The 14,233-nt window shown below is 37.3% G+C and overlaps 1 protein-coding gene across 1 annotated transcript in view; it reads right to left on the minus strand.

Moving 5' to 3' along the window:
• Window positions 1-14,233, minus strand: part of ABCA13 (ATP binding cassette subfamily A member 13) — a 207,502-nt gene that overhangs the window by 7,568 nt on the left and 185,701 nt on the right. The window contains exons 50-52 of the mRNA XM_050892372.1: window positions 13,040-13,174; window positions 10,461-10,564; window positions 7,712-7,804 (exon numbers count right to left, since the gene is read on the minus strand). Coding sequence (XP_050748329.1) covers window positions 7,712-7,804; window positions 10,461-10,564; window positions 13,040-13,174 — 332 coding nt within the window. The remainder of the gene's footprint in view (window positions 1-7,711; window positions 7,805-10,460; window positions 10,565-13,039; window positions 13,175-14,233) is intronic.

Raw genomic sequence — 14,233 nt, forward strand, 5'->3', positions numbered from 1 at the left:
AGATTACATTTCTTGCAGAATGTTGTGCTATATATACACATCAAAAAATTACAGCTCCCGGAAATTTTACTGGTGGAAATATAATGTGCGTACTTTATGTACGCGCTAGTATGATTGATCAAAAGATTACTTCCAAATGACATTATTGAATAACAAAATAAAAAATAATAATAAAGAGAACATTGGCACTTAATGTCTGCAAGGAACTGCATCTTTTAGAAAATATGCCATAAATCAAAGAGGGGGATAACTTGTTACTGTGCTGTTTTCCCCTCTGCTTTGGTTTACATCCGTTTGCAGACAGATATGGTTCTACTTTCCCTAAATGAATAGGTCTCATCTAGACAAGCTAACTCAGTTATTCCAGTATGATTGCTGAAGCACGGGATACAGATTCAGGTCATTCCCCTTGCAGCCCTAGACACAAGTGCAATTTACAAAGAGAACAAAACTTGAACAACATTGAAAACAAAACACTTTGAAAAACATTGAAAAAAAGAAACAAAAATTGGAACAAAATTATTGAAACAAATACATCAGAGTTTAAGATCATTTTAAATCACACAATAAATTTAATTATTTCATCTATTAAGTGGCAGGTAAGGACAATATCTAGGAAGAAAAAAGGTTATTAAATTTGAAATAGTTGCTTTGGTTTTTTAAAATGCTAAAATCAAATGCCAATATACTATCACTTGCAAAATGTGAATTCCTTCTGCAATTATTCAGAACCACCTCAGTGTTGCCGAACAGATAAACTTGATTAGATGCAAACAAACAAACAGACGTAACAAGTTATAAAATCTGTCTTCCATATAGTATTCATAGATTTTGTTTCATCATTTTTTAATTGATTATGATTTTTCCAGGGTAACAACAGAAACATGAAAACAGTTATTAAAACAACGAGTAACACTTGTTCAAAGTATATTGTACATGCACTATTTGTTCACACACGCTCCAGGCTTTCATATCAAGCCATCTAAAATTAATTTCTATATTCAATAATATCATTGCCATAACAGTGACAGCCTCAGGTTATGAGCAATGCAGGGACCAACTTTGCCTTGCTCTCTGAATGTAGGCATTTAAGTGCCTAGGCACGATTTCCAAATACTTGGTAAAACCCTCAAAAAATCTTGTTAATTGTTTATACATGTGCACACACAAAATCTGTCTGTATACAAGCTTGTATGTCTGCACATACAGGCAAGTATCAGAGATCTGTTACTCTTGTATTATTTATATATTACATTCCCAGAGAAACAGGAACAGCAGCACTGTAATTCTGCGCGAGGCTGATAGTGCAGCCTACAAAGAGCCAAAACTGTTTCCTCAAAGTACCTTCGGGGCCTCAACAGTGAAAAAAGCAGGAGGAAGTAACATTACCATTGTGTTGCTATCACTGTTTTCTGGCATACTGTTTTTTTTAAGTGAGTTTTTAAAAAAATAATAATCAGGATATTACACACTAAAATGTCTATTAAAAGGACTTATCAAACTTCAAGGTCAAATTCTCAAGTTAAAAACTGCTAGAATGGAGACCAGCTGTGAAATTAAAATTTAAACCACGGGTATATTTGCATTATGTAATAAGCTTTAATTACATCATCACATAGCATCTCTTCATGAAATCCCCATCAGGAATGCCTTATAAGATATAGCGGAGGTACCTGCTCAGACAAGTGGCTTTATTTACTGCAACATCTAGAAAACGTTGCAAATAAGATAGCAGATTGATGAGAAAAGGAAAGAAAGTGCTTCACGGTTCTGGTACAGCCCTGGGGAACCGAATCCTACCCTTCCACTCCAGTACACCTGTGGGATCTGTGGTAACTCACATAGATTACATTTTTCACTACTGCTTTCCTATCTTGTTAAGGGTTCGTCTTGAGACCTAGGGCTCAAATTTGCAGAAGGAATTCATAGTACTTTTGGAAAAACCCACAGCTACAGCTGAAGTTCACAGGCATTGTACTTTGAATGCAATGTTAAACAAACGGAAAATATTTAGCCATGAACTGCTCAGATTGACTACTCAAGCCCTTTTAACTTTAGCATCATGCTTCAGTTACTCCTCTATAAAATGGGAATAATCGTTTCAAATCCAGTTTCCCGGAAGTATTGTGGAAAACCTAATGTCGCTATTTATGAAGCCCTGCTCCATTGAATGCTGATAATACTGTATTTAGAGACAGGTTTGCAAAATGTCTAGTAAAAACAGTACACAGATCACATACTAGGGAAAGAGGAGAATATGAAATCTTAATTAGCTGCTGCTCATTGAATGAACAGGTACACAGATACAATGCAGTGTGCTGCAGAAAACATAGTATAAAATGACCAGAAAAAAGGGCATTGTAATGCACAGAGTATGGCTGAATTACTATTGCACAAAGTTTTATGAGAGTGCAAAGATATTGCTCGTTTCTGAACTCTCAATCTGTGTGTTTTTAAAGTTGTAAGAATTCTTTTTTTCAAGCTTTCCTCTGGGAAGAAAAACTAATAGCTATATTACATGAATACACATCCACTGCCTTAATACATTTTTCATGTACAAAAAGAATTTGTTTCCTAGTCAACAGGAATAAAAATTATATTCACTTCTATATTTTATGGTATGTAAGAAACTTACTGCTAGTATATCTGTTAGTATAATAACACTGTTTCCACTGAAGGCTGAAATATTGATGAGATCTTTAAACTTAATCCTCTCTTTTCCGTTTAAGAAATCTACATGTGTGAGTTTGAGAAAAGCAATAAAATATTCTCAATCAATCTTTTTAAAAGAAAGGTAAAGTGTAAATAGCTTCCCAACACATTTTCCATTCTAACTCTGGTATAACAAATGGATTAATTGTTGGGTAATTTAATCAGATGGCTTGCTGATAAAATTTGAGCAAAGACTTGATGTGTGTCCAGCACTTGAAAAATTGGTGTGGGTTTTTCAGCTATGAGCAGTCTGTCCAGATGGCCCTAGAATGAAGGATAGTATTCAAAATGTTGTTCCCAGAGGATTGGCCAGCTGTATCTAACATGGAAATGCTTCTGCGAATTTTTAAAAAAACATTAAGTATAATGGAGAATACTGGAGAGAGCATTTAAATGTAATCCATTCACAATTTAGAGTAATTGACTCAATTGGCAGGAGTTGTCTGAAATTAGGTTTTAACAGGCACAACTGCTAACACATCTATCTCATACAAACTGCATCTAGAACTAAAATGCTAACTTTTTGGACATTACCCTTCAGTTCATTCTTTCCAGCTAACACCTTTCTTGGCATTATTCAGAAATTTGCCAACTGCAACAAAAGGCCTTTCTAAAGAAGTCCTACACTTACTATTCTACTGAGAAACATCTGAGGGTACTTTAAATCTGTATAAACCTAGATAAATATAGTCAGGGCTCAACAGCTGGGAGCAGAAACCCAAACACCTACATTTGTAGCGAGAAGACCTTTTTGGATGAGCATTTTGTAACAGGCTTGCACAAGAGCTGGAAAAATGAATCAAGTCTCACACATTAGAAGCAGCATCACTTTTTATATCCCTATGAAGCTTTTATGTTTCACATTAGCATCTTCCTGGAGCTCACCCATACCCTTCATAGCAGAATTTTGTACCGCCATCTGACAAAGCTGTATTCAGTCCAAGATTATGGTCTTTCACATCTGCCAAGGGCTGAAAGTGTAGTGAGAGAAAAAGCTGAATCCTTGAAACTTCCCACCACAGCAAAGAAGCAAATTTAACAGGGCCCCAAGGAAGACCCATTAAGCCTTCATCACGCATCCATCAAAAAGGTGATCATAATCTAGACTTTACAGGCTGGAATGGTACTAAAGGAAAAGCAAATAAAACAACTCTGAGGATTTCCATCAAGACAGACAGAATCGCCATGAAGGGAAGAAAAAATGTAATTTTAGTGGACGTAGCTACATTTAAAAGTGGAAAAAAATTCTTGAGACATGCTAATGTAATCACATGTAATATCAAAATGTGCTCCTACTGTTATTTCTTACAATACAGGACTCATTCTATCATAAATAAAAGCTATATGAAAGTTTTCTTTGGTTTAAGTGTTCATATAGTGTTTAGATTTCTTTCCTTCTTCCAATCTTCAAAGCTAGATCAGGTCACTTGTACTGGACTTTAAAATATTTGTTCAATTTGATTTGTAGAAACAAATTGAAGACAGACTAAAGGATATCAAGAGCTGCGTATAAATAAGAGCAAATTAAACAAAAAAAAAGAGCTGTAAAATCTAACAGAAAAACCACAATAATCTACAACTATGGTCCCCATTAATTTATTTTAGTACCATTCTTGCCTGTTAATACAAATACGTATATTACTAGCATAATTCATTCACACACATAGCACACAAAAGCACCACCAAAACCCAATTTTTATGGTATGAGTAATTTAGATTAATCAGATGCAGCAAAACCAGTTTTGCTTATGCTTTCCTTCACTTACATTGCTTCACAGAACAGTTTTGTTAAACAAAATGTAAGGTGATGGGTTTTTTACTGTGAGATGGTGCCCGGGACAAATACACTTGACAGTGCTAATTGCAGGAAAACACTGAAAAATAGAACTGACTAGTGACTGTATCAGTGGAGGTGGCTGTTAAGGACAGTGTTCTTCTGCCGGTAGGTGTTTCCTAATAGTAGATTTAGAAATCCTTATGATCTATCACTTTAGAAGGAACAATGTTTTGCTCTTTATAGCAGTGAGAATGATAGGGTTATTAAATCATAGGAAGGGAAGGGAAATGGGAAGGAAGGAGTAACTCAATACTCTTTCAAGTCCTGGAAGTTTTTCAGGATGTTCACAGGTGGAGTGGAAAGTGAGAAAATGAAAAGATTAAAATAATTTAAAGCTTGATTATTTCGATGGTTTTCTTTGGAGTAATAAGTAAAAGAATCCTGCTTCTCTTGTCCTTTCCCATCTCATGTAGATGCAGAAGTCCTCCATAAGGTACATGGTAGCGTATCTGGAAATTGTCTTCAAATAAGTTCGGAATATGAATTACACAGAGGTACTGGGTTTCTTAATCACCTAACGATTACTTTATTTATTAGGTGTGTGATAGCCTGGGGTTTATGATGAAGCACTGTATTGGCAAGTATTGGAGGGAAGTTTGGAAGCTAGAGCAAGCAACAAAATAATAGGAGTATAGGGACAGTCTTTGGCTTCTCCCCAGCACTTATCAAAAGTTTTCCAAAGAAAGCATGGAAATGTCTTTACTGTATGCTTAATTTAAAGGGGAGAAAAAAAAAGAAGAAGAAGAAGAAAACGAAAGCTTTAACAGCTGTGTGTATATGAGGTTTTAAGACTGTGCCCTCTACAGTGGCTTTGCTCCCAGAAGCCAAGAAAATGAATTAGACAGTCAGAACAAATTCAGACAACTACATGATTTTAATTCAATCCTTTGATAAAGCTAGTGACTATTTTTTCCTAATAAAAGGTTCTAAGTTTTAGAAAAATTCAATAGGTTCCTGAACAATAAGTGTGGAAAATTTGGAGACTAAATCAATCAATAAGCTAGGAGTTAAAGGGATTTTAGTCCTGCCTTAAATGAAAAATCTTAGTGCAGCTTCAGCTACACAGTTTCTACGGAAAGCCTCAGCAACATTGGTATCCAGTGCACGTATTACCCCACATGAATGCCACTGACATACATTAAAGAACTGTCATGGCAATACAAGGAACACAAACCTGCTGATAGTATGAAATATTCTTAACATAGAGAAGGTGTGCTTTTTTTAAAGTTACAACTATTTTAAACAAATAATTGCTACAAATATGACTGCCAAACGTTCTTATCATGACCTTGCTTTGGAGAATTTAAAAGAGGTGCTCATACAGCCTTGATTCTTGAATGGCTGATCTGTGAATGTCTTGATATCTTCAGAATTAATTTAAAGATACTTCCAGCATGTTATATAGTTTATTCTTCTGCATTGATTTGCTTACTGTGATCTGAAAGAGGTATATCTACAGAGACAGTGCAGCAAATTGAGAAATCCTATTTATATGAATATGGTGCATACTTATGAGTATGCTTATGATGTCTTGCTTCCTAAGAGATGGATGAAAAGATGCTGCTAAAGGAAACATCAGGAGTGGCAAAACAATGACAAAGTCACTGAGAAGATAAAGGTCAAGCTAGCCTTTGTGGAATGTCTGATTTTGCCCTCTCAAGGTCAAGCTGAGAAGACAGAGACATGCACTCACTCCAGAGAATCTGAAACATAAAAAGGGGAGACCCACATTTATCCCAGCTAATTTTATGCACTCAACTGAAGTGCCTAAGTAATACCATTTTTCCTTATTAGGGGACACACACATCTTCAAAAAGCAGTTTTGCCTGTCCAAGGTCTGCATTGTCCTCTACAGACGTCTGTGTCTCTTACTACAAAAGGAATAAAGGGTGCCTGCACTCCTGCTAAAGTACTCCAGCTAGTGGGACAACAGGCCACTCTATGCTTTGAAATTTGGGAATAAGAGACAGGATGGCAAAGACAAAGAGCTAGATACAAAGGAAGCAGAAACTGCTGAAGAGCAATTGACTTCTCATGCCTCTAGAAATTGAGGCAACTACCCTCTGAAAGGTACACAAACATGAAAAGAAGGCTATGATCACACAGAACAATCAGAAATATAGATGCAGACATCAATTTTTTTCACCATCCAGTTTGTAAGGTCTCTAGCTGAAAGTTTGTCTTGATGAAAAAAAACTTGGAAGGAGAGAGCTTATTAAAGTAAGTGTGAATCAGGCCCATCATGCTAATGTAGCTGCAAAACAAGGGCCTACAGTTCTACCCAAAGGGAAGGACAGAAAGCCAAAAGTGCCCTCAAGGGACAAGAAGTTATTTGAGACACATAACTTCTGCCCTATAACCATGGCAGACAGCAATTCCAAAACTTTTCTGTAGGGCTTGTTTACATTGTCAAATGCATCTGCACTTAAGTGCTAAATGCTGAGCTAGTACAAAGCAGTGGAGCTTTGCTGCTTGTAAATGAGCTGCATCATTTTACACAGTTGACTGTCTGGGTGTCATAAAAATCCTACTTATTACTGAATGTAAATGTTCTAGCTATAAGTTGCAACAACTTTCCCCTCAGCTTCTGATCCTGTTTCCTTTATGGTGGTTTGAGCCCATCCTCTAAATAAACATCCTCATTAACAGATATTAAATTAACTCATGAGCAGAGTTCAAGCAGAAGAGAGGCTCATGCACACCAGGAAAAGGATGCAGAAAACATAGCATAAATACCTGCAATTGCCAGTGAATTTGGTAGGAAGCAAAGATGGTTCAAAATACATTGTCTTACTGGCTACTGACCTGTTAAAAGTGCTGCTTCTTGTTACAAGAAATCTTCACAAGGAATCAAGGTGTATTTCATCTCAACATGTTGAATTCTCACAATGTATTTCTCAGGTTGAGTGCAGAAGTGCTTCATTTCAGATACAGATCTGTCTCTTTCAATTACCAGTGCAGACTACAAAGCATTTTAGCAATGTCATATGTCAATTTAGTTTGCTAAGATATCCTAATTGGCTGTTTTTTAACTTCAGGGATGGCAGGAAAAGAAAGATGTGCTCAGCAATCAAAAGTACTTATGCCTTGGCATTATTAAAGTGTCTAGCCAGGTCTTAGATTGAATGTAGCTGCAGAAGGTTTGATGTTGACATATAATACCTGTTTTTAATGTGCTGGGGAGAACCAAGACACTTGAAACTTCCATTGACCATAATAGCAAGCCGTGTGCAGAGGGCTTCACATTCTTCCATACTACAAAATAAAGTGGAAAAAAAAAAAGATTAAAAGAATAATAGTGAAAACAGAGAACATTATTTATACCTAACTTTAATTAAAGTGGAAGGAATCCGGACAGCTGCAAAAATGGGTACACAAAACCTTTGACTTTAAAGGCAACAGTCCAAATTGTAACCCTAGTCAGTACATACCAAAAGTTATTACCACATGACAGCTAGAAGAGAGGCCTAAAACAGAATTTATGTTTTTAGTCCAGAACTAATTGGACAATTCTGGCCACAATACAAAGGTTTTATTACCACAGGCAAATACCCGATAAGCAGTCTCAGAAATGCCACTGAGTGTGAGAGCCATGAACTCTGTTATTCCCTGTAATATCTGTTTGTGGTCATTCTGAGCTAAAGGATAGAGGGACAAGAATGAAGTAAGTTTGCTCAGCTTGCCTCTTGCATAGTACATACCCTTAAAAAGTAGTTACCCTTAGTATGATTGCAGGATAGAAGAAGATGCAAAACACTATAATCCAAACAGAATTTAGCACATGGAAATGCAGCTGAATAGAAAAGCAGGATCCTGTTAGATGCGACTGCTTCAGATGATAAATAATAACTTTGAATTGTAAAACTTAGGGCAGATGGCCTGCCATTCTACATATTATACAGTATTGTGCGAGCAGTTCTTCCAAAGCATCACTTTAGACATAGGACATCATTCGGGACATATCCATCATCTCAAAGAGGAGTCAAAGTTTTTTGATGTTCCTGCAATTCACTGCATGCACTCCCCAACCCTTCTGAGATAGCTACACAAGAGCTGTCTTGTGTGCCTCAGCCATGTGCCAGTCCAAATTAAAGTGCTTTTACTGAACAAGCATGGCAATTAAGTACCCTCCCAGAAACAATTTCCTTAAAATAGGACAGGGATATGGTGAGAACTGCCAAAACACTATACTTGACAGAGATGGGGAGAGGGCTTGCTAACACGTCTTCCCACAAATCAGGAAGTTAGCCGAGTCTCTTTGGGGTGCAGTAACTCCTATTGCTCCCCTTGGCATAACACTTCCCAGCTGTGGCAAAATAACACAAATTTAGGCCTGTATGGACAGATAATACAGTCTCACTCCTTCCCCCCCCCAAAACAAAAGTTAAGCATTGTCTCTGAAAATTAAGTAAATAGACCTCAAAAACTAATTTTTACACAGGAAACCATCTCTATACCTTATGTACTTATTTGCTGATATGCATGAAGACTCACTTCATAAGAAAAATTCCTTTACTTATACAAGTAGCCTTTGAAAGAATCTCAAATAAATCTCCAATGGCCTTCAGCAAACAGTGTAAATGGTATAAAATAATTTCTCTTTCCTCCACTCTGGCACAACAATGTCTTATTTATTAGAAATTAAATGTGTACACTATCACTGTACTTATATCTGCTTCAAGTCATTCATTTGTAGAGCTAAATGAGTAATTAGTAACAATTTGATGGATTTTTTGTTTGTTTGTTTGTTTACAGCATATTAGTAATGAGACCACAGCTCTCTTCTGTTTAGCTGGTGTTTGACAGCTAAGGGTTCTTAATCTGGACTGAAAAGTCAAAGCGTGCCGTTTCCTGAAAATCACTCAACTTAATTCAGAATACATAACTTGTGTTCCCTAAATGAGTGAGCTGGTAAGCACTTGGGGTTCAAATACACGTATGTGATTTTCAAGATTCAGCTTCCGTAAACAGAATACTAGAAACTTTTGAGAGCATTTTTCCATCAATAATGTAGCACACACACGTACAGAGACAACAAATACATTTTGAGAACATCTGAAAAAAATTTAACAATATCTAGAAAATATTGAGGGAAGTTTTGCTGCATTATTTTATTGATTCATCTATGCTTCAAATCTCATTTGGTCAAAATGTTACATTGCTTATTTGGTTAATGAGTACTGTCCTCTCTGGGCATGTTTTCACGATCTCGCCCTCATTTAAAGCCATTTTATATATAATTACACGTACTATACTATATTCCCTAAAGGAACATTTAATTTATTCCATTTTACTATAGATGTTACAAAACAGTATTGATGTTTCCTCCATTAAACTGATATACCAATGACCATATCAGAGAATTGACAAGATATTTAATGTAGATAGACTATTCTAAGAGGACGAGGTTACTCCTACCATTTCTAGTAGTGCATACAGAGAATAGCTGAGGCATCTGTCGTTAGGATGCCACGGCATACTCTTTTCATACGCTGATGCAAAACAGAATCCTTGGTAAAATCAGAAGAGGGTTTTTCACTCCCACCTCCCTTTGTAAGGATTTGTAAAGTGGGCAGCTGCAAAAGGATAACCTGGTCTTCCAAGCAAGAAGAGACACTGCAGCATTGAACAGAAAGAGCACAGAAAAGGAAGAATTCATTGCATCATTTTTTCTGTGCCTGCAGCCCCCTTGAGCCACATTCTAATCCTTGAAAATTAAATATAGAAAATATTTAGGATTTACGCAAGTTTGATTTTCCCAAGCAGGAAGGAATTGCCATAAAATACCAAGACACATTCTGCATTTCACACCAGGGTGAGCATGCCTTCAGAATATGCTCTTCTGCTCTCAGTTGACAGCAGGTGAGGAGAGAGAACAGGAATATGCTTGCTGCTGGGATAAGGGTCTTACCTGTGGGATGTCAGCACAGCTGCACAGCCATCCCGAACTTCCTTCAGGATGGTTTTCCAAAGGTAGCGTTTAGAGCAGGGATCCATCCCAGAGCTGGGCTCATCCTACAGGAAAAATGAAAATGACAATACAGCAGCATGGGAAAAACATACCACAGCTCCAGCCACGGGGTCATTTAAAAGACATCTTGATCAGTTTTTTGCTTTAACACATATAATCGCATTTCTAAATTTATAGAAGACACTTTTTATTAAAGAAATTTATATATAGAAAAATGTTTATATATTACATAATAATATAATAAATATAATATTATTTATAAATATACATATATATGTTTAATAATATCTATGTACATATACTTTTTTTAATAGGAGAGACTTGCAGGCTTTTTTCCTCACTTTCTGGGAGGATTTGGTGCCTCCCCTACATGCACATCTGCCATGAGCACAAACAAGTGGAGAAGTCCTGTAACTCCCGGCTGCCTGCACTGCCCATCGCCAGATGTGGATAGTATGTTTGGATTTGACATCCTCCAGCAGTTACTCCCAGAGTCCCTTCGAGAGGAACTCTCACCCATGGTGGAGAGAATCCACAGGATTAAATAACAACGCAGTCAATGCTGCCCAATGCAAACCATCTGGCAAACCCATTTCCCACTCGAATGGCTTACATGAAGAAAGAAGTGCAGTTACAAAAACTACATTTCCACCTCCTATCTAATCCTGCTGTCCTCACTAAATGAAATTTTGACTTCATCTACTCGTGGAAGCAGAAGGAATGATATCTGATTGTCAAAAGTCTGTCTCTGTCACTACAAAACTAGGGAGAAGGAAACTCTTCCAGTAGCTTTTTATACTGTGGAATTTCATGATGAGGGCTGTCAGCACCTATTAGGGTGGTATGGCCTTGGCCAACGTATTTGCAGCAAGGAATCTGAGCTGAAACCTGGAAGCAAAGTTCTCAAGAAAAAAAGCAAACAAAACCTCCAGTTTGATGCTGATTTTGGTGCTTAGCTACCAATGGCAGAGGTGAAAAAGAATTCAGTTCAGTCTCCTATTATCTGGGGATACCTAACAAAGAAAATGTAAAAAGCAATAAAAATAAAGCAACCCACACTATTACTTAAATTAATAGCTATAACCCTGGATGCAATCTAGAAGCAGATTCAGTGGTTTACATTGGCATCTGCTTCCAGACAAAAAAAAGCCTTTTAAAATACTGAATAACTCCTTTAAAATCTGATAGCTTTCTAAAGCCAGCCAAATGTTTTAAAGCATTTGATATGTTTAGATATTTTTCTTTCCTCTTGTCATTACATATGCAATAGTCTGTGCCCTGCAGCAAGAAGTAGGTTGAAATGGATACTTGCAGTAGCATGCTGTCATAAAGACATTAAAAAACAGTTGGAGCATTTCCTAAGATCAGGAAAAAACACTGATTTAAGATTATCATCTCCTCCTTTTACTAACTGAACCAGGGTCAGTTTAAGCATAAAACGTAAATAAAATAACTCAGCTCAGAAGTGGGGCAATGATAGGAAGTTAGAAGCAGCAAAATATGTCTGATCTTCTGAAACATGAACCCCGTGAGAACACCAGTTTTATCTGGTTATACTTAGCCTGCGATCTATTACTGGAAGCACTGGTTTCACCCCCAACTCTGGGAAGCAGATTCCCTCCCTTTGACAGTTTTGAAAGGTTTATATTGAACTGGTTTAGCTCTTCCCAGCCAAGGCTTAAGAAAGGGATGCTCAATCTTCTCTAGTGAAACAATAGGCAATGATAAGAAAGAGAATGTGGTGTCATAATGATGCAGTTCCCAAAGCTTTGTAATTCCCTGATCTTCAATACAAAAGGTATTGTTTAAACTGCAAGGGCCAGTTTCAGGCCTAAATGAGCAGTAGGATGGAAGCACCAAAACAACACGTGATAAATAATTCAAATTAATATAATTCAGGAGTATTAGTTTGATTGTGTGATTTGTGAATCCAACAAAAATATAAGAACTAGCCAGATTTATGAAGCATGATGTAGCAAGGAATATGAATATCCTGAAAAAGATGGGTCAATAATTAATAACACTAGCTCCAAATTACTAATTAAAATAAGAATCTTCCTTCTTAAGGAAGCCAGTAGAATTGTTCATATATATTTTTCTCATGTTATATACAAAGTAGAGAATACATAAAACATTAATATATTTTACATTAAATTATGCTTTTCTTCTTCTACATAAGGAAATCTTAAAAGAAAATTTACATATCCATTTGGGCCATGGGAAGCTACAATTGCATTTGTGTGTGTTTAGGGCCCCCCCCTTTTTTTTTCCTGCTCACTCAACTACCCCAAGGGGAAAAAAAAAGGAAAGAAAAAACAACTTCACTTTCTTCTTTTGTGAGCACTGGAGAATAAAACAAGAAGTGTTTATACAGCAGAACAAAGAGGACAGTTGTACATCCATGTATCAATTACTCCCTGACTGACCGGGAAACTACCTGATTTACTTTAGAGCAACACACAAGACAACAAAATTCAATGTAACCCATTTATCATAGGCACAGTATTACCTTTACTCACCAGTAAAAGTATTTGGGGTTTACCAACTAAAGCCACAGCAGTAGAGAGCTTCCTCTTTGTGCCAGCACTGTATGTTCTCACCAGTTTGTCAGCATGGGCATTGAGGTGTAACCGGTTAACAAGGTCCTCTGCAACCTGTGGTTTAGAAATTTGAAGGCCAGCAAAGATGAGCCAAACGAGATAGTGTTTGTGCTTAGATTGAAGGAACACTGTTCATGCATATTAAGCAAATGTACATGTTGTTTCCTTATTTACCCCCTGTGCTGGTTTTGGCTGGGGTAGAGTTAATTTTCTTCACAGCAGCTAGTATGGGGCTATGTTTTGGATTTGTGCTGGAAACAGTGTTGATAACACAGGGATGTTTTCATTATTGCTGAGCAGTGCTTACACAGAGTCAAGGCCTTTTCTGCTCCTCACACTGCCCTGCCAGCAAGTAGGCTGGGGGTGCACAAAGCTGGGAGGAGACATAGCCAGGACAGCTGACCCCAACTGACCAAAGGGATATTCCATACCATAGGATGTCATGCTCAGCATATAAAGCTGGGGGAAGAAGAAGGAAGGGGGTATGTTCAGAGTGATGGCGTTTGTCTTCCCATGTAACCATTACGTGTGATGGAACCCTGCTCTCCCGGAGATGGCTGAACACCTGCCTGCCGATGGGAAGTGGTGAATGAATTCCTTGTTTTGCTTTGCTTGTGTGTGGGGTTTTTGCTTTCCCTATTAAAGTGTCTTTTTCTGAACCCACAAGTTTTCTCACTTTTACCCTTCTGATTCTCTTCTCCATCCCATCGGGGGGGAGTGAACGAGCGGCTGTGTGGTGCTTAATTGCATGGCTGGGCTTAAACCACGACACCCCCATTTGCTGCATATTATTACTTTTCAATCCTAGACACATACAAAAAGCTGTTCCAGGACCCCCTAGTTCTCCACAAAGGATAAGGATTTTCTTATATAGCAAATTTGGCTTTGTCATTACTTGCAACAGTCATTTGCATTCATTTTGTGTCAATGGGTCAGTGATCTAAAATGTTCCTCATTTCACCTCATTCTCCGGTATTTATTTGATCAAATGTCTTAGCGACTGAAAATTCAGGAAACAAAATTCTACATCAGCCACAAAAAGATGGAAATGGCAGAAAAGCAAGTCACAAGTCAAGGATTTAGAGTCTCTTAAAGACAAAAGGTAACTTAGGG

The sequence above is a fragment of the Gymnogyps californianus genome, chromosome 2 (assembly GCF_018139145.2).
Source record: "Gymnogyps californianus isolate 813 chromosome 2, ASM1813914v2, whole genome shotgun sequence".
NCBI lineage: Eukaryota > Metazoa > Chordata > Aves > Accipitriformes > Cathartidae > Gymnogyps > Gymnogyps californianus.